General features: G+C 50.4%; 1 protein-coding gene across 2 annotated transcripts in view; it reads right to left on the bottom strand.

Annotated features, from left to right (window-relative positions):
• XXYLT1 (xyloside xylosyltransferase 1) overlaps positions 1-21,083 on the bottom strand; it is a 240,075-nt gene extending 218,992 nt beyond the window's left edge. Inside the window, exon 1 of one of the 2 annotated variants that reach the window (XM_064269978.1) lies at positions 20,530-21,083. In XM_064269978.1, the coding sequence (XP_064126048.1) occupies positions 20,530-21,033 (504 nt within the window). In that variant the 5' untranslated portion in view covers positions 21,034-21,083. Of the gene's footprint in view, positions 1-9,299; positions 9,698-20,529 lie in introns of those variants that run through there. The other variant, XM_064270033.1, reaches the window with a different exon arrangement.
• Between the last annotated feature and the right edge of the window lie 3,059 nt (positions 21,084-24,142).

The following is a 24,142-nucleotide window of genomic DNA, read 5'->3' as shown; positions in this document are numbered from 1 at the left end:
AGAGAGTGAGCACTGAGGAGCACTACTGCCAGGCCCTGATGTTCACATGTTAATTTGTGGTTAGAGGACCGTATGAGCCCCTTGTTTGCTGAAAGTAAACAGGACTTGAAGCACTTACTGATGAAGATCAAAGACCACAGCCTTCAGTATGGATTACACCTCAACATAAAACAAAAATCCTCACAACTGGACCAATAAGCAACATCATGATAAATGGAGAGAAGACTGAAGTTATCAAGGATTTCATTTTAGTTGTATCCACAATCAACACCCATGGAAGCAGCAGTCAAGAAATCAAACAATGCACTGTATGGGGCAAATTTGCTGCGAAAGACCTCTTTAAAGTGTTAAAAAGCAAAAACACCACCTTGAAGACTAAGGTGCACCTGATCCAAGCCATGGTATTTTCAATCACCTCATATGCATGCGAAAGCTCGACAATGAATGAGGAAGACAGAAGAACTGACGCCTTTGAATTGTGGTGCTGGCAAAGAATATTGAATATACCATAGACTGCCAAAAGAATGAACAAATCTGTCTTGGAAGAAGTACAACCAGAATGCTCCTTAGAAACAAGGATAATGAGACTATGTCTCACATACTTTGGACATGTTGTCAGTAATGATCATTCCCTGGAGAAGGACATCATATTTGGTAAAGTAGGTCAGTGAAAAAGAGTAGCTACAACAATGGGCTCAAGCATAACAACAATTATGAGGATGGCGCAGGACCGGGCAGTGTTTCATTCTGTTCTATGTAGGATCGTTAGAGTCAGAACCAACTAGATGGCACCTCACAACAACGACATGAGTCCCTGGGTTGCACAAATGGTGAAGTGCTCAGCTACTAAATGAAAAGTTGGCAGCTCCAATCAACCCAGAGGCACCTCAGAAGAGAGGCCTGGCAATCTACTTTTGAAAAGTCACTGAAAACCCTATGAAGCACAGTTCTACTCTGAAACACAATGGGGTTGCCATGAGTCAGAATCAACTCAATGACCAGTTGTTATAAGACCACAGGGGATTGAGTGTGAACTGTTTCTCGTGAAGAGTTAAGGAAAAGCTCCTGGGACCATTTCACAAGGAGAAAAAAAGCAAAATACACAGAGATATTCTCTGTGATGTTATTTATAGAGTAGAAAACTGGAAACTCACAGAATGGCAGACAAAAGAAATAGGACCATAGCATGTGCTAGAGCCATCTGAACAATAAGCACAAGACAGGGCAGCAAGATGGGAAAATGCTTCCGACTTACAAAGGAACAGAGGACAAAATTCCCCTGCTCCACCAAAATTGTGTCTGCAAGTGGACAGGGCTTGACAAGAACATGAAAAAATAGAATGGTTTATTAGGATTAGACCAATAATTTCACACTATCTGTAAAAGTAGGTCACAAAGGCTCTTCTGGGGTCCTTCCCCTGCTTCCTACCTGACCACTTTTCTCTAAACAGTTTCTCCTTCTACCTCTCACCCACCACCCTCACCCCAAGGCTCAGGGACTAGGCTAGTTCCACAGAGCAGAATACTCTTACGGAGCAGTGAGAATTCCTTTTCATATTTCTGTTGTTAATATTGTTGTGTGCCGTTGATTCCAGCTCGTAGCAATCCCACATGACAGAGTAGAACTGCTCCGTAGGGTTTCCTAGGTTGTAACCTTTACAGGAGCAGATGGCCAGTTTTTTCTCCCAAGAAGTCACTGGGTGGGTTCGAACTACTAACCTGTCAGTTAGCAGCCAAGTGTTTAACCATTGCACAATCAGGGCTCCTTTTCTAGGCTACAACAAACCACACCCCCCAAGTGGTTTCCATAAACCAAGTCCAAATGCTACACGTGTCACAGAAAAGAGCTCAGAAATCAACAGGATAAACCAGGAGGCTGACCAGCAAGGCCATATTTTATTTCCCAGAGGCAACTGCTTAAGACAGAGCTCTTGCCTTAAAAGAAATGTTTCCATTTTGCATTTGCTTGTATCAGTAAAAAAAACTTCCATTGCTCATGTTTCCGATCAAGACAAAAGCAGCTCAATGGGTCTTAGGAACAGGCAAGTAAACAGAACCAGCCTACATGATGTGTTCCGTCCTTGGCAAACACTGCTCACCAAACTGAATTAGCTATTTAGCTGTTCATTCTTCCCCGATGGAGCCAGTGCCTAGCTAGGTTCAGTTTTAAACGGTAACACGTGGAAGAAAGTAATGCTGTCAGAGAGCCCCCGTGGCGCTTGTTGATCAGCTCCATGCCATGGAGCACCAGTCATCACAGAGTGCAGGGTGAGTGGTGCCCCTGGGGCTGGGCAGCATGTGGCCTGTGCTCCCAGAGTGCACTCCGCATGCCCTATCCCTTGGCCCCCTCCTGGCTGAACAGGCCCACCGCAGTAAGCCCCCCATGAGCAAGCCCACAGGCACAGCCAGGTCCCCCTGGGCAATCAGGGACCTAAGACTCTGGTCACAATACAGACATCTGAGGTGGCTGACCAAGCCTCACCAATTCTCCATCCTTGGGGACCTGTGGCCTGGCACCAAAGCCCCACACTGTCCACTGGTTAAGCTTACCCTAAAACAGGTAGTCGGCAGCCAAAATAGCAAGCATCTCACCCTGTCAATCACAGGACTCAGGCCCACTCCCTAACAGGGTATTTCTGAATACCCTCCTCAGCAGCCATTCTCTTGAGCTGAAAGCTTGTTCCTTTTCTACCGTGAGAAAACTGGGGACAACAAGGTACGATCCTGCTCAAACTGAGCCCTCTAGGTTCATTCACTGTGAGGTAAAGGACCTGGTTTTACTCCAAGTAAGGTGGCCTTTGTCCTTGGCTCTGGAGAAATAATTAGGGTGCCTTGGTCTGGGACTCCCAGGCCATACCTGAGAATTTGTACTGCCAAGTAGAGGCTGGCCAGACCAGAAAAGACTTGCCTGGGAGGCCAGTATCAAGTAGACTCCCGAGTCATGATTTAGCCTATCATGTAGGACTGGCCAATAAAAATCCTGGACACTAGGGCTCAGAGAACTTCCTGGTTGATGAAAAGACCATCTGTCAGGAGAGTAGCACGCATCCCTGGGGACATGGAAGCTCCATGCTGGAAACCCTCCCAGATCTACTAAACTAGTAGAAAAGGAAGAGGACACACCTATTGTGTGTCACATGGATCACATCACACAATAGGGGGTCCATCCCCTGGGACTCAGAGATCCTTGGAATGGACACAGCTGGCCTGGGACTGATGGGGTACAGAGCGAGGCAGGAAGAGTCAGGGAGACAGCAGCAGAGTTCTCACACCACCATCTCCTTCTACATTCACACACAGGCACAGCCCCTACGTGGCCTGGAGTCAGGACGCTCTGAGTCAGATGCGGGGCACGGAGCTCACGGCCAGCAAAAGAGCAGCAGGAGTCTTTCAGGGCTCCCCAGGGCCTGCATCTGAGGAGGTCCACTGGGCTTCATTCTGCCGCTGACACGGTCAGTGGGGTGGGAATCAAAGCCATTCAATGTATACAAAACACAGGCGTCTGCAGGGCAGTCACAGGTGGGTGAGATTCAGAAAATGTGTCAGGCTAGGAACAAAAGCATAAGACAGACAAGTGCACAGAAACAAGCTCAGCCTAGAAAGCAGGCAGGGAGGTGGCGGCGGGAGGCAGTGTAAAGACCTGAAAGGGGGCACAGGAGGCCTCGTCACAAGCCGTCTTGTCCACTACCTAGCTGTGTGGCCTCAGCACGACGCTGAGTCTCTTTGGGCTTCTTCCCTTACGACCTTTTCAGTTCCCCTCCAGCCCTGACCTCTTGTGACCTGCTGCCAAACCAAGGAGGTGGGGCTCCCAACATCACAGTCTCTTAGGATCGCAAGTACTAAAAAGAGGCTGCAGCTGGTTCTTCAGGGCAGAACCATAGAGAAGGAATAACAGATTCGCTCATGCTCTGGGGTTCCCCTGCTCTTTGTGAGGCTCCCAGTAGGGCAGGAAAGAGGACCGTATGTGAGACCCCAGCGAGCAGCAGGCAAGGTCTTTTGGTCTTATTGGCACAGGTCAAGAGCTGGTCTTACTGAAGCCATCATTCCTCTGCACTGTTTCCAACAAAGATGGCCCCCTGCTTTGGAGACACTAGAACAAACCACCAAAACAAACAGGCACTCCTGCATTAAAACATAGTGCATGACAGTCGGAAAGACTGGGTTCCAATCCTGGCTCAGCCTCTTTGCAGTTGGGTAGCTCTGAGCAAGCTTCCGAACCTGCTTTGAAGCCAGGAGAATACCTACCTCCTCACTGGCCTGATCTGAGGATTCCGCGAGAGGAGGAGAGTAAGTGAAGACCCTGGCACACTGAGGAACCCACTTAGTGGTGGCACTGCTGCTGTCCTTGAGCATGATGTTGAAAGTCTGAGGGGCTGGGTGCATGGGCATGTGTGAGTCTACACTCCTGGCTCCTTGTCCTTCTCAGGACTGAGGTACCACTGCCTGGGGCAGTCTCATAATGAACTAGTATCTTCCAGAGGGGGAAGAGACAGTCAGCAAGGAAGCCCTGGGCAGGGCCATTCCAGTGACTAGCCCAGAAAGAGCCAGACAGTGGCCTCCAGACCCCTATTCTTTTACCCAGGAAAAGGTCTGGAAAGGAGGTGGGCTTTACAACTTCCTAGCACTCAGCTTACTTACACATGCTAATAAGAGAGATACAGAATATTACTCAGGGATAGACTATCCCTGTGTCTCTTACAGATGGGAAACTGAGGCTCAGAGACACTGCAACACCTTGCCAATGGAAGCCAGGATCAGAAAGAGAGCTAGAACCCAGGAATACTAGTAGCTGGGCAGGACTCTGTCCACCATACTGCAGCTGGGAGCGAAAGCATAGGGGCTAAGATTGGGCTCTTCCAGAGAGGCTGGGAAGCCAGCCCATGACTCTGCTTACTAGCCAGGGACTCAGGGCAGGTCAAGTAACCATTCTAGCCCCAACCTCTCAGTCGTATAAGATAGCAGAGATAAGTGAAGCCCCTAAGATAACAACACAGGCTAATTTCTCCTCCTACCTCCCCCAGGCCAGCATAAGTATCTCTTCAAGGTAATAAAGCAGGATAGTTCTGAAACCTAGAAGGAAGTCTCGGAAACAAGCTTGAATCTTCCTGGCTGGTCAGATTGGGCAACTTCCTACCCGGAGTCAAGAAGTATAAGGCCGTGTTTTTCACCGTAAGAGGCCTCCTTAGATGGCCAAAGGAGTCCTGGTGGTACAATGGCTAAGCACTCAGCTGCTAACCAAAAGGTTGGTGGTTCAAACCCACCCAGAGGCTCCACGGGAGAAAAAACACAGTGATTGGCTCCTGTAAAAATTACAGCCTAGACACCCCGTGGGGCAGTTCTACTCTGTCACATGGAGATGTTATGAGTCAGAGTTGACTTGATGGCACACAACAAAAACAACCACAGAGATGGCCACTCGATCCTGGTGGGTGTCCCAGGAGAGGAGGCTGCTGAGCAGCAACCCAGAAGTGTGAAGCGGTGCAGAGCGTCATGGACTGCAACCAGCAACTCCAGGCAGTTCAGTTAGATGGAGCCCCCTGAGAGCCAACCGCTCCTCAAGATGGCCCAGCCGGCACAGGCTCTGCCATCCCTCTGCCTATCCTGGGGTCCTCACTGCCCAGGCTCTATCTGACATTCGCCTTTCAGGTACTTGCTCTGCCCTCATGTCCCAGCCCCCCAGCTGCCCCCTCCCCCAGCTACTCCTCTTCCCCTCAACTGTTCCCCTCTGTCCCTTTTTCTAATCATGACTCTCCAGGCAAGGAAAGGGCCAGTCTGTGTCCTGGCGGCCTCAGTTTTCTCCTCTGTAAGATGGGAGGGTCACATCCGACCAGTTGACAATGGATGACCATCCTCAAAGCTCTCTGGCTCCCACAGATAACCCCTCCACCCTCTTGAAGCCAGCCACACCCAGGATCCCATGCCCTGTATTTCCTGTCCTGCGGACAGTAGGTGGCCTGGGACACCCTAAACAAGGCTTCTGCTGTGCCTGATACTATGCAGGTTTTTCAGAGAATGATGCATCCACCTGTCCACCTGTAAGGGCCAATGAAGCCCCTCAAGAACCCCACACTGACCAGGACCTGAGAAGCCTGACCGGTCGGGTAGTGAATCTACATGGGGGTATGTGGGTCTCCCCAGTGGCCTAGTATTTTTAAATCATTTAAAGTTTATACTTGGCAGAATTCTCAAAAAGATTTTGAACAATTGGTATATGCAATCAGACAAAGAAAACAATTGAAAAATTATTAGAAGTTAACAATATATCAAAAAAGATTATAGTTTACAACAAATAAATTTGAATTGGAGCCTTTAGAAAGGTGTGCCTGTCCTAAGCCGTGGTCTTTTCAACTGCTTCATATGCCTGAGAAAGCTGGACAATTAAAAAAGGAAGACAGAAGAACTGGTAGGTTTGAACTGTGGTGCTGGCAAAGAATATTGAATGTACCATGGATTGCCAGAAGAAGGAACAAACCAGTCTTAGAATAAATACAAGCAGAATGCTCCTTAGACGTGAGGATGGCAAGACTTCAGCTTGCCTACTTTAGACATGTCATCAGGAAAGACCAATCGCTAGAAAAGAACATCATGTTTGGTAGAGGGTCAGCAAAAATGAGGAAAGCCCTCAGTGAGATGCATTGACACAATAACCACAACAATGGACTCAAACATACAATCACAAAGACGGCGCAGGACCAGGCAACATTTCCTTCTGTTATTCATGAGGTCGCCATGAGTCAGAGACAATTCAGCCACAACTAACGGCAACAACAGCAAGAAACCAAGGCACATTCACAGAGAACACTGCACCCCCCAGAAGATGCGGGGGATCATCCGTGTTGCAGACCCAAAGACGACTAACACAACTCCAGCTTTGCCCCCTGACAAGAAGCAACAGCACCTGCTCCAGAATGCAGCCTGTGCTCCTTCACACAGCGGGAGAGGGAGAGATGAAGATACAGACCCTCCTCTGCAGGCAGGGAACAGAAAGTATGGATGCAACTGAGCAATGAAGGCGCCACATTGGTGCTTTCAGAAAGGGACAGACAGTGCACTGTCAAGGGGTACAGGATGGTGGAGACGGGGGGAGTCAGAGGAGAGAACACTGTACTTTGGGGGATTGAGGAAGACTTCAAAGAACATAAGGGTACCCTGAAACAAACCTGGGCAGAATGCTGTTTTGCAAACTAGCTCCACTGCCCTCTAATTGAACAAGCACCGTACCTTCTAGAGTGAGAAAAGGGTCCTTGTTCCTAACACACTTACTCGTTTACCATTAGCAGTAAACAAAAAAAAAATACCCAGTGCCGTCGAGTTGATTCCAACTCACAGCGACTTTAGAGGAAGAGTAGAACTGCCCCATAGAGTTTCCAAGGAGCGCCTGGTGGATTCAAACTGCCAACCCTTTGGTTAGCAGCTGTACCACCTAACCACTACGCCTTCGGGGTTTCCCCATTAGCAGTAGCCACTATTTATTCACCACCTGCCCTGTGTCAGGCCCTGGGCTGCCTCATTTTTACCTCAGACCCACCCTGTAAAGTTGGCATTATCCTCGGTCACATGTGAGGGCACAGAGCGGTTCAGAGGGGTTACATCCAGGGCCCAGGGCCACAATGTTCCCAAATGTCACAGACTGGAGTTAGGCCCAAGTCTCAGTCTCCAAGCCACACTGTTTCCACCACAGCTACATATGCCTGCCCTGGGGCTGTCCCTTGCAGACAGGTGACAGACAGATGACAGAGAAGGGCAGGGCTGTGAGCTCCTGTGAGGGGGGGAGAGGAGGCGTGGGCCCGGCCTGAGCAGGGCAGAAGAGGCCAGCCTCTGGGACACTCTGTCCACCAGCAGGATCACTTAATCAGGGCTGTTTAACAGTAATCACCCCCAATAAATAAAACAAATGGCTTTAATTTAAAACACATTAACAGCAGGCTTCGTGCCAGCTGACGTAGCCTGCTTCAGCCAACAGAAGAGGCACCTGGCAACAGGGATGGGCACACAAGGAGTTGCCTCCTGGGGCTCTAATAAAGAGCCCCGAGGGTGATGGTGCCTCTGGATCCAGACAGGTCCTCAACAACCCGCTGGCCAAAGGCAAAAGCGTTGGACAGTGAGAGGGCGTGAGCAAGTTGGAAGTCCTTCCCGAGCCCTGCCAGATCCCCTGCCTGTGTCTGCCCCTCCAGGAGACCCACTCCTTCTCTTCAGGGACTGGCCTTCCTCAGCCAGAAACAGCCCAGGGAAGCTGACATCTCACGGCAGTGACAGGCTCACCACTGGTCAGGAGAGGCTGAGGTGAAAATCAAGTCCATCTGGCAGCTGAGGACATGAAATTAAGCAACTGGGACTTGGACCAGCGGCCTGCCAGGACTGAGAGGCAGGACCCACCCAGGGCGCCTGACACTGCACAGCACGCCTGCCTGGAGCCTTGGGCAGGAGGCGCCTCTGCGGCCATTTGCCCACCTCCACCTACGGCCCCAGGCAGCACCCGCCTGGCCCATGACTGGCCACTCCTTCTCATGTAGCTCTAACAGACATTTTAAGTAAGGCAGGTCTGGGCTAGGTGTCGTGGGGGACCCCAGATAGAGCAGAAGGGATACGGCCCAGGGGGCTGTGAGTCCAAGGGGCAGCGCCTCAAGAAGAAACACTGGATCACAAGGCAGGATCCATGAGGGATGAGGAGGTTCAGGGTGCAGAGACGCGCCCCCTACCCCTCCACACTCTGCGCTCTGACTCTGCAGCCAGGCTTCGCAGTCGGGCTTGAAGAAGCGAGGCTTTTCCAAGGAAGATCCAACCATCCCGGCTTATTTTCCATCCACCTTTTACAAAGGGCCTCGAACAAAGCAGGTTTACACCGAGCGCAGGAAGGAAACGACCGCCCACAATCGCCACGCAGACTCCCTTTCATTTCAGTCTTCCTTTATTAAAAAAAAAAAAAAAAAAACAGGAGCGAGGGGAGGGGGCGGGCTGGAGCAGAAAGAGCCACAGCAGCTCGGCGTCGGCCCCAGGCGGCGGGAGACGCGGCGCGCAGCGGCGCCGGCGGCCGGAGAACGCGGTGCGGCGACGCCCCCCAGCGGCCAGGCCGAGCGCTGCACACGCCGTGGTCCGCAGAGACTCGGCGGTGCGATCCCGCCGCCCACCCACCCGCCCAGGCTGTCTCAGGGAGGAAGCGGTGAAGGGCCGGGAGGCTGGCGCCCGGAGGCTCCTCCTCCTCCTGGCCTGGAAGGCCCTCGCGCCAACTCCAGCCTTGGAGGTCCCTCCAACGCACGCCCGGAAACAGGATAAGCGCGGTCTTCCTCCTAGGAACTTACCTACCCCACGGCCCACACAGCGCCTCTCCCCTACAGCCCACGAAAGTGGAAGCGATGAGGAAGTGGGGTGGTCAGCCTGAGGCCCAGGGCAGCTCGCCCCAGGGCCCGGCCACCGGGTCAGGATGCCACCTCGGCTCCCCAGGAGATCGCGCACCCTGCCCCTCTGCTGTGGGTGTTAGGGTGAGCTGGCCCTCAAGCTGCCCTTCCAAAAGGGCCGCGAGCTGCCATAACGCGGAAGCTCAAAGAGAAGAGGGAAGAGCCTGGGCTGGTTCTAGCTGCAGCTCGCCCCTCTCGGTCTGTCGGCTCACTGGGCGGACGCTGCACCCAGAGGTGTGAGTTCCCTGCTGTCCCAGTGCTCGGTGATCCTGCAACAGTCCGTGGGGCTGAGCAAGAGAAGGGCGCTTGCCGCAGGCACTATTTGGGGGGGGGGGGGCTTGACAGGGGACGATGGTGCAGAGTTAAGAGCTTGGTGCTAACCCAAAAGCTGGTGGTTCGAATCCACCAGCCACTCCTTGGAAATCCTATGGGTCAGTTCTACTCTGTCCGGTAGGGTCGCTATGAATCGGAATCCAGTCAACTGGCAACAGATTTGGTTTTGGTTTGGTTTATTGCTAAGGAGAGGAGCCCTCGTGGCACAATGGTTAAAGCGCTCGGCTGCGAAATGAAAGGTCCGAGTTTCGAACCCTCCAGCTGCTCCCCGGGAGAAAGATGTGGCAGTCAACTTCAGTAAAGATTTACAGCCTCGGAAACCCCATGGGGCAGTTCTACTCTGTTCTATAGGGTCCCTGTGGGTCGGAATTGACATTGACCAGACGGCAACAGATTTTGTTTTCTTTTTTGTTTTGGCCGCTGTTGATAGGGATTGTGAGGTGGGCTAAAGCCCACCCCTTTTCTCCACAACGACTATCCTTTGGTGCAGCCACTGGCTCTCAGTCCCACGGTGCCTCCTATGCCCACAAACCATTGTCACACAGCCCCCGACCCCAGCCCCATGGCTCAGGTAAACCACCTGATCACTCAGCCTTAGGAATTCAAGTACCACTTTCACCCTGTGAGGCGTAGGCGGGATGTTGTAAAAGCACCGTTATAAATTCTGCAGTGTGAGCAGATGTTGTAACTGCCATTCTCCTAATCAAGTCTTCCTTCTAGTAACACCCCCTCACTGACTAGGCGGTAACACCCCTCACTGACTAGGCGGTAACACCCCTCACTGACTAGGCGGTAACACCCCCTCACTGACTAGGCCCTAACACCCCCTCACTGACTAGGCGGTAACACCCCCTCACTGACTAGGCGGTAACACCCCCTCACTGACTAGGCAGTAACACCCCCTCTCCGACTGGGCCCTAACACCCCCTCTCTGACTAGGCCCTAACACCCCCTCTCTGACTAGGCGGTAACACCCCCTCACTGACTAGGCGGTAACACCCCCTCTCTGACTAGGCGGTAACACCCCCTCACTGACTAGGCAGAACACTACTATAACAGCAGCGGCTTCCAAACCGTGATTTTAGAATACAAGGGTTCCCAGGGGTGTTACCACATGTTTTGGGGGTGGGAAAAGGGTAACTGTTTTTTCTTGTATATACCAAATAGATTTCTGTGGTTGTCAATATGTAATCATCTCATCAGTAGTCATTCGGGAAATGCCAATCAAAACCACAATGAAATACTACTTCACATCCAGTACTGTTCTCAGCTGCCACCTGACTCATGGCAACCCCATGCACTACAGAATCTGACCGTTGTGATCCATAGGGTTTTCACTGGCTGATTTTTGGAAGTAAATCGCCAGACCTTTCTTCCTCGTCTGTCTTAAAGTAGAAGCCCTGCCGAAACCTGTTCAGCATCACAAGCTCCCACTGTACCATGTGAGGTGCACTGGCCAGGAATCAAGCCTGGGTCTCCTGCACAGAAGGCAAGGATTCTACAATTGAACCACCAATGCCACCAATTTTTTTTTAATAGGATGGCTATTTAAAAAAAAAACAGAAATAACAAATGTTGATAAGGACGGGGAAAAATTGGAACTCTTGTCCATTGCTAGTGAATGTGAAATGGTACAGCCACTGTGGAAAATCGTCTGACAGTTACTCAAGAAGTTAAGCATAGAATTATCACATGACCCAGCCATTTCACTCATATACACCTAAGTGAAAACACACATCCACACAAAAACTTGTACATGCACGTTCATTGCAGCATTGTTCATAATACCAGGAAGAAGAAACAACTCAAATGTCCATCAGCTGATGAATGGATAAATAAAATGTGGCCTATCCATGCAACGAGATATTACTTAGCCATAAAGTACGACGTACTGGTCCATGCTACAACACGGATCAATCTTTAAAACACTATGCTTAGTGAAAGAAGCCAGACACAAAAGGCCACATAATGTATGATTCCAAATACATGAAATATCCAGAAGAGAAAAATCCATAGAAACAGAATTAGTGGTTGCCAGGGGCTGGGGGTGGACAGGGAATGAGGAGTGACTGCTATGGGGTACAGGGTTTCTTTTGGGGGTGATGAAAATATTCCAGAATTAGATAGTGGTGGTAGTTACACAACCTCGTGAATATAATAAAAACTAGTAAATGGTAGACGTTAAAAGGGTAAATTTTATGGTATGTGAATTTTATCTCAATTTAAAAAAATTTTTTAAATGTAATCATCTGTCTTTAAGAAATGGCCTATGGAAACAGAGAGAACTGTCAGGTAGTTGTGAGGAATTACTGATGCCCCAAGCTGAAACATTCCATCCGTGCCCTGGGGCCCCCACAGCATTTCTGATCGCCCACGTGGCAATGCAGCGTACCTGGCTGATGACCCTCGAACTGTGTTACGAGCCCTGCTTTATCATTTCAGTATATAATCTGTGGAATTACTCAAAGTTTACTGCATATGATACAATAGCGTTATATAAAGTTGTTCCCTACAACTCCATAATTATAGATTTCCATGAAAAACGTGCACTAGCACACAACCTACTACAGTTGTTTCATGAATACATTATAATTTAAGAGTTTTACTGCTAAATGTGTTTGGTAAAACATACACTGTTCTCAAAATAAATTCTATATTAGAAAAAATCAGCCTACTTTTCAAAGAGTGTCTTCCGGGCACTTTTTTTTTTTTGAGACTATACACAGAAAAACATACACCAATTCAGCAGTTTCTACACTGTGATGGATTGAATTGTGTCCCCCAAAAATGTGCGTCAACTTGGCTGGTCCGTGATTCCCAGTATTTGTGTGATTGTCCACCATTTTGTCATCTAATGTGATTTTCCTATGTGTTGTTAATCCTACCTCTAAGACGTTAATGAGGTGGGATAGGTGGCAGTTGTGTTAACAAGGCAGGACTCAGTCTACAAGATTAGGTTGTGTCTTGAGCCAATCTCTTTTGAGATACAAAAGAGAGAAGTGAACAGAGAGACAGGAAGACCTCATACCACCAAGAAAACAGCACCAGGAGCAGAGTGCATCCTTTGAACCCAGGGGTTCCTACTCAGAGAAGCTCCTAGACCAGGGAAAGATTGATGACAAAGACCTTCCTCCAGAGCCGACAGAGAAAGAAAGCCTTCTCCTGGAGCCGATGCCCTGAATTTGAACTTCTAGCCTACCAGACTGTGAGAGAATAAAGCCATCCACTTGTGGTATTTTTTACAGCAGCACTAGATAACTGAGACATACACGTACCATTTAGAGGGCACGTTTCTTTGATCATCTCTTTCCCCGACTCATAATGTATCTGAAAGTTTCATTCAGGCTCAAGGTGCCTGCTACTCCGACAAGTAGGAGAACGTACTGCGTTTCCATCATCGCCTGTTTGTCATTAGTATCAGCACCAAGGCAGCCAGCAATGAAGTCTACATTCAGGCTTCTCTCAGTCCCCAGTATGAGCTGAGGTACTCATCTTTCCAAAACCACTCAGAGATTTGCTCTTGCATTAAAAGAAACTCTGGAAATTCTTCAACGAAGGTCTAGAGCTTTAACATCAGGTGATGCAATCCGTTAAGCACCTGACTACTGACCAAAAGATTGGCAGTTCAAACCCACCCAAAGGCACTTTGGAAGAAAGGCCTGGTGATCTGAAAGGTCACATCCTTGAAAACCCTATGGAGTAGTTCTACTCTCTAGTCTGCACACATGGGGTCGCTGTGAGTCAGGAATGACTTGATGGCAACTGGTTTTTGTTTTAATCCAAGTTGATTCCAACTCATAGCAACCCTATAAGACAAAGGAGAATGGCTCCATAGGGCTTCCAAGGGGCAGCTGGTGATTTCGAACTGCCGACCTTTGGTTACCAACCAAGCTCTTAACCACTACGCCACCAGGGCTCCTAGTCACTGCTCACCTGTTGCCGTTGAGTCAATTCCAACTGACAGCAACCCTATAGGACAGAGGAGATTGCTCCATAAGGTTTCCAAGGAGTGGCTAGTGGATTTGAACTGCAGACCTTTTGGTTGGCAGCCGAGCTCTTAACCACTGCACCGCCAGTCATGCCTAGTCCTCAGCAAACGCTCCTGCTGGAATTCCACAGTCACTTTTAAGTGTGGAATGCATATGGCTCTCTCCTAACTCCTAACTTGCCAGCTGGAGACTTGAGCAACCCAGCCTCACGCTCTGAAGGAGGTTGAGGTTTGATGGAAGAGGGGCCAATCATGAAGAACACTTCAGGATTTCTTGGGTTTAAATAATATAGTCATCAGTTAGTCAACTATAACTATCGAGAGACTATGCAGAATGTGCTGGGAACTCTGTTGGGACATAATGGTCATCAGGGAGGTGGCAGCAGCACTTCCATTGCCTTTGCTGCAGCTTCCGTACGAAGGTCGCGCCACCAGATCAACACTCTGGGCCTCTTGCACCCTACATTGTCCAGCCCCCTCCCCACCACACACACTAACTTCTCCCGTAAGGCAAGAGGAGAAACTTATCCGATGGGTGAGCTTGGGAGGCATGTCGGCCCAGCACCCGCCTTCTCTTCTGGAATGTGTCTGTGGGGAGTCCGCCCGTCCCTGCAGGGGAGGCAGGTGCTTGTCTAGGCTGCCTGTCCCTGGAAAAGTCTCTCTGGTTCTCGTGACCCAGGTTAGGAGGCTGCATGTCCCCCATGTCTGTCCATCTCAGGCCAGAAATAGAGCGGCATCTATGGGGTTCCCTCAAACCTCAATAGATGAAGAAGGAAATCAGGACCCTTCCCTCATGGAGGTTAGATTCTAATGGGGACAGGCAGACTGCAAACAGTAAACAAAACAGTTATTTTCTCCCATCCAAGGCACTTACACTGGTTCCCTCTGCCTAGAACTCTCTTCCCACAAGGCCCCAAAAGCTCACTTCCTTCAGGTCCCTCTTCAAATGTCTGATCAGTGGGGCCTTCCCTGCCCACCCTATACAAAATAACTACCTAACCCCCATCTCCACTGCTGACACCAAAAACAAAAAACAAAACCAAACCCATTGCCATCAAGTCAATTCCAACTCATAGCAACCCTACAGGACAGAGTAGAACTGCCCTACAGGGTTTCTAAGGAGCGGCTGGTGGATTTGAACTGCTGATCTTTTGGTTAGCAGCCGAGCTCTTAAGCACCGCACCACCAGGGCTCCAGCACTGATACAAACACTCCCTAATTCCTTATCCTGCTTTATTTTTCTCTCTATATAACTCAGTTTTCTCAGTATAACTTATCACAGCCTGACCCGCTCTAGAGTTACTTGTTTCAAGTCTGTCTCAAACACACCCCATGCCCGGAATGGAAGGCCCATGAGGGCAGGGACTTGGTTCTGTTCATGGGCACCAAGAACAATGGCTGGCACAGGGTAAGTGCTCAATAACATCAAATGAATGAATGAACAAATGAATACATGCTACAAAAGGAACGAGCATGGTGATAGGCTAGACAGCGAGTGCTGGAGTAGGAACTGTTTTAGTCAAGAGGCTCTGGGAAGGCCTTTCGGAGCAGTTAACATCTGAGCTGACAAGAAAATACAGGTACACTCAGCACAATAAACACCAAAAAGAAGCAATACCACACCCCTCTGCAGCAGTATCCAGTGGCTGGTAAGCTCCGTCAGGCCTCTGCAAGGTGCTGGCCACTCCGGGAAAGGCGTGGTGAGGTGCCCCCAGGGCACTGTACAAGATGACCCCAGCAGTGAGGTGCTCCAAGGCCTGCTCATTGTGTTTATCTACCCTGAATTCAGCAGAGTGGACCCAAAACATCCCACACAGCTGCACTGGGCTAAATGTTGTACAACATCAGGGCATTCAATGCCCACGCCACTGTGCGAAGTGGGTGTGTTAATCCTTCTTTATAGCCGAGGCCGCAGAGGCTCTGAGAGGCGAGGTGGCTCACCCACTGTCACCTGCTAGTAAGTCCTGTCTCCTCCCTCAGTACTATCTCACACCCAGCCCACTGGGTTTCGCCGCAGGATACGATATGCCCGAGAGTGATGCTAGGGGATGGGGGCTCCTGGATGGCAGCAGCTATGTCTGAGCCATGCCTGCGGCCCTTACTGCTATGAATTCAGGGTCCTGCACACAGCAGGTGCTTGGTCATTCTGGGACTTCACAGGTGGTGGGCTCCTGAGGGGCAGGGTTAGGCAGGGGTGGCACAGATAGCTGCTTGCCTACCCCCAAACCCACTCTTCTTTCCTGATTCACTGAACCTCCAGCTAGGTGTGGCTATCTGAGCAAGCCCTGGCCTGTGAGATGTAAAAAGCATTGCTGAGGTTGGAGGGGTGGGACGGGGGAGCTCCAGTGCTTTGGTTCTCCCTCCACCCTGCTGCAGCAACGCAGATGTGATGGCTAAAGCCCTAGCAGCCTTCCTGGTCTGTGAGGACCAGGGCCACTTCCTTAGGATAGTGAAACTGAAAGCTGGAAGGAGCCGAAGACCCTGATGGCTTCATGGAGCCGCTATGCCGTCCAGGAATGCCTATCTCTGGGTTTATTTCAGATGAGAAAAAAAGTTAAATTGTGTGTAAGCCACCATTATTTGGGGTCTTCACAGTATATTCTGTCAAACCTGGTACAGCAAGGAAGGCACCTGGAAGAGAAGTCCTGATCTAAGTTTTAGAAATGCGTGATTCCACTTGACAAAGAGCCTGAGACAACAGATGGCTCAGAAGCAGAACAGGCAAAGCTCCGTGAGATGGGGTGGCCTTTCCGGCAACTCTGAGAGGGAAGCTGGGAAGCTGGAAAGCTGAAGCCAGCTACTGTGGGTCAGGCATGCTGTGATGGTCCTGGAGGATGGGTTGGCCAGGAGCCACTGGAGGTTCTGAATGAAGTGATGTGATAAAAGTAGGATTTTAGCCAGGTGAACCTAGCAGCCTTTCCCAGGCTGGCATAGCCAGATTGCCTGGATAAAAGAGAGCTGATCAAATGTTTCCTAAATGCCCATGCTGCCCGAGTAAAGAGTCCACACCAGGCATTGTGCTCCCCAGGGGAATCTGAGCTAGGCCTGAAGGATCAGCAGGATTGCACCAGGCGCTCCCGTACCCCTTAGAGCAGGGGACCCTGAGCCTGCCTACACAGCTCAGAACACACGCAGAGTCCCAGGCCCCACCCAGGAGATCCTGAGCTACAGTCTGGGTTGGGGTCCGAGATTCTGTATGGTTAGTTTGTCCCCAGATCATTCTGATGCAGCCAGTCCATGGACTTATGCTACAGCCGAGACCAAACCCATTGCCATCGAGCCAATTCCGACTCATAGTGACCCCATAGGACAGAGCAGAACTGCCCCATAGGGTTTCCAAGGAGTGGCTGGTGGATTCGAACTGCTGACCTTTTGGTTAACAGCTATAGCTCTTAAACGCTACGCCACCAGGGCTCCAATGCTATATAGTCTAGAAGCAGCTCCTAACTTGGTGCGTTTTAGAAGATTTTCACTAATAGTTGAAACAAGATTTTTCTGGTTTAAGTGAACAGTATTTTATTATTTAATTAACCAAAAGGGGTCCCTAGTCGTGTTCTATGATCTAGCTGGCAAGCCTCTTGGTTAGAATGCGTTTCAGTGTCACATGAAAACGGCTTGAGAAGCGACTCTGGGTGCAGGCACAGGTTGTAGGCCAGCTCACTGTAGGCCTGCTCTGTGTCCTGAAGACAAGGCGGAGCCCCAGAGCCCACCCTCAACCCCAGGCTGAGACAGCTCTCCGGCCCGCTGCGTGAGCAAGGAGCTGCCTTACGCTACCCAAGGAATCCTAACAGGTCAACTCTCTCTGGAAGTCAATTGTCCTCTGAACCTTATCTTACAAGAGCGGAGCATTCCTTAAAAGGGAAACAAGGTTTAAAGGAAAAAACATTGCCTAGAACACGGGGTTTAGCCCCAGCTGGTCACTAACTTCCCAGGAGGCCGTGGGCAAGTTTCTCCACTTCTGGGGTTCTAGGCCCTTGGGGATCTCTTCCAGCTTTGAAGTGACCAGGGTGAGAATTTCTACCGTTTCCTTCTTCCTAATTAATACTGAAAAAATAATTCTCAGTATAAAAATTTACTCCCATATGAAAAGACATGACGTCAGATGCTAGGGACGCAGTATTTAGGCTGACAGTCAGGGTCCGTGTCCTTATGGAGTTTATAGTCCAGCAGGATAGACAATTACTCAACAATGACATAAATATGACAATGATAAATGTCACTATGGAGCATTCGGTGCTGTGAGTGGAGGCTCGGGAAAAGCTCCCAAGGAAAGAGCGTGGAAGCTGGGACCTGAAAGCAGAGTCCCAGTTAAGGGGTGGGTACTGTAAGCAAGGGAAAGGCATGTATGAAGTGATGCCTGGAGAAGCATTCTTTTCAGGAAATCTCCAAACCTAAGGAGAATTAAATCACAAAATGAAGCCAATCTCTTAGAACTACACAGGTAAAGACAAAGGAGCACCTTTTATCACCAACGGAAGATTGACAGCAATAGGGGCAATTATAGGCCAGGACTAATAAACACATATCTAATCACTGACTGCCTTGTGGCTAGAAGCCCCAGTCCTCACAAGGCTGTGTCAATTCCCTCCGGTCATTTGCAGCTGCCTGGGGCCCTTGGGTGACGGCTGTGCTTCCCAGAACAGGGCCCAGCTGAGGAAGAGGGTCAGAGCATGAACCAGTATTTCTGGTGCTGATATGTGCCAGGCCTTGTGCATGGGGGTGGGTGAGAAGACAGGGTGGAGTCATAGCACCAAGGGAGACAGGTCTAAGCAGTGGGAAAAGAAGACATATTGCTCAGCTAGGGGCCTGGTGGTGCAATGGTTAAGTGCTCAGCTGCTAACCAAAAGGCTCCATGGGAGAAAAGACCTGGCAATCTGCTTCCATAAAGGTTACAGCCTTGGAAGCCCTTTGGGGCAGGTCTGCTCTGTCCTAGAGGGTTGCTACAGGATGGCTATGAGTCAGAATCAACTTGATGGCATGCAACTGTTCGGCTGGGGGCTCTTGAACAGGTCCAAGGAGGGGACGGATCTGAAGATGAGCAAGGCTTGGAAATGGAGAGAGTATCCTGATAGTGAGAGTGACATACGAACAGACCTGCAGGGTGGGAAGCACTGGGAAAGCACTGGACATATAACAAGAAGCTGTGGCTGGAGCTCATGGTAAGGGGAGGGTACACTGGGCCTGGACTGCTACCTCTGACTAAGGAGGTGAAGAGATGACAATACTCATTTTCCGGGTGGTGTCTGGGGACCAAAGAGCCTGGGTTTTATCCCTTGAACCAGTACAGTTTTTCAAACACGAGGGTCCTAAGAACCACCTAGGACAGGCTGTCAGACTCTACCTCTAGAGATTTCAATTAGGTAAATCAAGGTGGGCCCAGCCCACTCTGACAACGGCTCTCATGGGCCCTTCCAGCCACGAGTTCCAGGACCTGGATTCTTGGCCTCCCGCAGCAGAAGTCCAGGCCCAGGTGCCCTCCCTGACCACAGTGCGTGTTCCTGCTGGGCTCACTCTTCTGTGCGGAAGGGGGTGGGAGGATGGACACTTTCCATGCTGTGGGGGGAGGAAGGAACAGACAGCTGCTGAGGGATGGACACAGACTGTCCCCAGGGACTAGGGACATTCTCAGGGGAGGTGAAAGCTGAGTCAAGAGTATGCTAGGGCCCAGGAGGGAAGTAAGGACAATCTGGGCAAAAAGTACAGCTTTTGTAAAGGCACGTTCAGGATGGTTAAGATTTAAGGTGCGTGTAAGGGAAGGAGGAGAGGTGAGGCTGGAGAGGAGGCCCGGGCCCATAGCCCTATCAAGATATTAGGACTTGACTCTGTAGGTGACAAAGAATCACTGCAGACCCCTGAAGGCTGCAGGATCCAGGCAGCAGCCCCCCGTACACACTTAGTGGGCACAAACACATGGAACACTATTCTTGCCTCTCATCCCCCGCCCCAACTTCCCCTCCGACATTTAATATCACCTACTACTCCTACCCAAAAACCAGACCTTGGTCCCCTCTGTGCAACTACTGGATCAAAATGACACAAGCGACCTGATGGAGGCTATTCCCACTAAGGCAGGAACCCAAACTCTGAGGAGGCAGGGAAGTGAGACGATGGGCTGGTCTAGCCTGGGAGACAGGGGCTAGCTCAGCTCTCCCCAGATGGTATTTGTACCTCTCAGAGCTTTCTCTTCCTCCCTCAGAGGAATCTGCGTCTTCTCTAAATGGGTTCATGGCCCTTGAGGGCAAGAAGGACACACACAGAGGGAATGAGATGGCTTACACAGGCTGGCCTGGGCTTGACCAGGTCCCACTGAACTGCCTCAAGAGCTGTATGAGACATGTCCCTGCAACTTCAACACTTCAAGCAGCTTCACCAGGCCCTTCCCGTGGACTTTGCTGACGATGACCACGGGTGCTTTCAAATGACCTGCTCCACCCTCAAAAGTCAAAGACCGAAAAGGATGACAAGAACAAGGTGCAAACTCTGGAGGCACTGCTGAACCCTGCAACGCTAGCAGAAAGCTGAGTGCCTGTTCTCCTGAGGGGGGGACTGCATGCGGGTGGGGACAGGAGGGCGGGACGACCAGTGAACACGCAGCTCCACTCCAGCAGCAGCTGAGCGCGCCTTACTCCCGGCACGCCCCCGGCGTGAAAGCACCTTTCAGCCAGGGCCAGGGTAGACTTCCACAAGCACTGGCACCGGGCAGCCCAGCGATGGCCAGCCCCTGTCTTCGGGGGCCCGGCCCGGCGGCACGCTGACCGCGTGGGGGAAGAGGTGGACCACAGGCCGGGAGTCCCCAGCTGCGGCCCCGCTCACCTTGCACTTGAAGCCGGCGGCGGGTGGCAGCAGCTCCCGCAGCAGGACCTTGGCCACCTCGCGGCTGGCCTCCTCGCTCACGAAGTGCAGGTTAAGCACCTCGTGCGCCTCGAACTTGGCGAGGCGCAGCAGCGAGCGCAGCGCGGTGCGGGCCTTGGCCTGCAGCGCGGCGTTGTGCTCCGCCTTGGTGAACATCATCAGCAGGTGGTAGTCCACCGGCCCGGGCCCCCCGCCCTCCAGGCTCTTGGCCTTGGCGCCCGGGGCCGGCGCCGCGGAGCTCCGTGCCAGCTCCGGCGAGAGCGGCGAGGGCGCGGCGGGGGCCCCGGCGCGGGCCTCCTTCAGCCTCTTGGTGGCGCTGGAGAAGGTCTCCCGGCCGGAGCCGAGGTAATAGAAGGCACAGACGGCCAGCGCCGCAGCCAGCAGCAGTGCGCAGTAGTGGGAGCGCACAGCGCCCAGGCGCGCCATGGCCCGAGCGCATGGGGACCCGCCTCTGAAGAGACCCATGGACCACACGCCGGCTGACCCCGCGGCGCGGAGAGGGGGCTGAGACCCGCACCCCGGCAGCCAGCTAGTAGCCCCGGCGGCAGGCGGCGGCCATGGCGGGGGCGGAACCACGCTGCCCAGAGCCAGTCCGAGGCCGCGGATGCGCGGAGAGGCGGGACTAGGCGTGCCCGTCAGCCGCTGGGTCCTAGCTTCCGAGGGTTAGACCCGGATGGACCGCGCTTTGCCGGTAGCGTCCGGGGCGCTGGAGCAGCGGGCTGAGGCCTCAGGCATCGAGAAGGTCGGCAGGCTGTAAAAGTCTGTCAGCTGGCGCTCCTGAGCCCCAGATACTAGAAAACGAAGCTGGTCCTAAAAAAAATTCAGGCGCCCTAACGCAGAACCTTGTGTTGGCAAAAAGGCTAAACTGGACGCCCGAAGAGGGAGAATTTTTATTTCTATACCCTTTTTCCCTGTTAATTTCTTGGAGGTCTTAAGTCCTCTCCCCATTCCCCTCACGCCTTGGAGGGAGACTAGCTGGGCTGTGAAATTTAATCGAGAAACTCCGTTCTCCATTCATGATAAAGTAGTAACACCTAAGGTTGAAATCGCCTCTCCATCCCACCGCACACCTCTGGAACAGACAAGAGACAATCTAAACCAAACCAAACCTGTTGCCGTCCAGTAGATTCTGACTCTTAGCAACCCTGTAGGACAGGGTAGAACTGCCCCACAGAGTTTCCAGAGAGCGGCTGGTGCATTGGAACTGCCCACCTTCAGGTTAGCAGCCGTAGCTCGCCATAGCTCATAACCACTGCGCCAAGGCCGCCCAAAAGACCGGTAGTTCAGAAAACCCCTATTAACACCAAAGATGTGATATTACTTCATCTTTTTTTTTTTTTAAACAAACTTTAATGCTTTTGTTTTTGTCGTTAGGTGCCCTAGAGTTGATTCCGACTCATAGCAACAGAAGAAAACCTGCCTGGTCCAGCACCATCCTCAGAATCATTGCTATGTTTGAGCCCATTGTTGTAGCCACTGTGTCAATCCATCTCGTGGAGAATTTTCCGCTTTTTCACTGACTTGATATTCTTCTCCAGGGACTGGTCTTTGTGATGTTATTGTTGTTTTTAGGTGCCTTTGAGTCAGTTCTGACTCATAGTGACCCTATGCACAACAGAAGGAAACACTGCCCAGTCCTGAGCCATCCTTACAATCGTTATGCTTGAGCTCATTGTTGCAGCCACTGTGTCAGTCCACCTCCTTGAGGGTCTTCCTCTTTTCCGCTGGCCGTGTACTTTGCCAAGCATGATGTCCTCCTCCAGGAACTGATCCCACCTGACAACATGTCCAAAGTATGTAAGATGCAGTCTCGCCATCCTTGCTTCTAAGGAGCATTCCGGTTATACTTCTTCTAAGGCAGATTTGTTCGTTCTTTTGGCAGTCCATAGTATAGTCAATATTCTTCGCCAACACCACAATTCAAAGGTGTCAGCTCTTCTTCGGTCTTCCTTATTCATTGTCCAGCTTTCACATGCATATGATGCGATTGAAAATACCATGACTTGGGTCAGGCGCACATTAGTCTTCAAGGTGACATGTTTGCTCTTCAACACTTTAAAGAGGTCCTTTGCAGCAGATTTACCCAATGCAATGCATCTTTTGATTTGACTGCTGCTTCCATGGCTATTGATTGTGGATCCAAGTAAAATGAAATCCTTGACAACTTCAGTCTTTTCTCCGTTTATCATGATGTCCCTTCTGATAACATGTCCAATGTACTTGAGACAAAGTCTCACCATCTGTGTTTCTAAGGAGAATTCTAACTGTACTTCTGCCAAGGCAAGTTTGTTTCTTCTGGCAGTCCATGGTATATTCAATATTCTTGGCCAAAACCATAATACAAAGACATAAATTCTTCAGTCTTCCTTATTCATTGTCCAGCTTTCACATGCATGAGTGGCGGTTGAAAATATCACGGCTTGGGTCAGGCGCCCCTTAGACCTCAAAGTGACATCTTTGCTTTCTTAACACTTTAAAGAGCTCTTTTGCAAGAGATCTGCCTAATGTGATACATTGTTTGATTTCTTCACTGCTGCTTCCATGGGCGTTGATGGTGGATCCAAGTAAAATGAAATCCTTGACAACTCCATTTATCATGATGTTGCTCACTGGTCCAGTTGTGAGGATTTTTGTTTTCTTTATGTTGAGGTGTAATCCATACTGAAGGCTGTGGTCTTTGATCTTCATTAGTAAGTGCTTCAAGTCCTCTTCAATTTCAGCAAGTTGTGTCACCTGCATTTGCAGGTTAACGAGTCTTCCTCCAATCTTGATGACTCATTCTTCTTCATATAATCCAGTTTCTCTATTTGCTCAGCATACAGATTAAGTATGGTGAAAGGATACAACCCTAACACACACCTGTCCTGATTTTAAACCACGCAGTATCCCCTTGTTCTGTTCAAACAACTGCCTCTTGGTCTATATACAGGTTCCTCATGAGCACAGTTTAGTGTTCTGGAATTCCCATTCTTAGTAACATTATCCACAACTTATGATCCACACAGTAAAATGCCTTTGCATAGTTATTAAAAGCCAGGTATTTTCTGGTATTCTCTGCTTTCAGCCAAGATCCATCTGACATCAGCAATGATGTCCCTTGTTCCACATCCTCTTCTGAATCTGGCTTGCATTTCTGGCAGTCCCCTGTCAATGTACTGCTACAACCGTTTTTGAATTACCTTCAGCAAAATTTTACTTGCGTGTGATATTAATGATATTGTTTGATAATTTCAGCATTCTGTTGGATCACTTTGGCATTGGCACAAATACTTTACAAAGAGTTCTAATGTGTACCAGGTAGTCTTCCAAGTTCTTAACAGAGGTACACTGCACTAACTTGCCCAAGATCACACAGCTAGCCAATGGCAGTTTTGAACCTAGACAGTTGGACACTGCTAACTAGATAAAACTCATTAATTTCAATCTTGTAAGGATTGATGACATACCAAAAGTGCTAACCCAAACATGTACAAATGGACTATATGATTAAAAGAGGTGAAGGTGAAAATGCCTGGACAAATGCACTCACATTTGATCTCTCACCAGTTGATGGTGCCCCATTATCTCTCAAAGT

Source organism: Loxodonta africana, chromosome 1 (assembly GCF_030014295.1).
Source record: "Loxodonta africana isolate mLoxAfr1 chromosome 1, mLoxAfr1.hap2, whole genome shotgun sequence".
Classification (NCBI taxonomy): Eukaryota; Metazoa; Chordata; class Mammalia; order Proboscidea; family Elephantidae; genus Loxodonta; species Loxodonta africana.
Note: the sequence above shows the minus strand (reverse complement) of the source record. Positions and strands in the feature narration are given on the sequence as shown.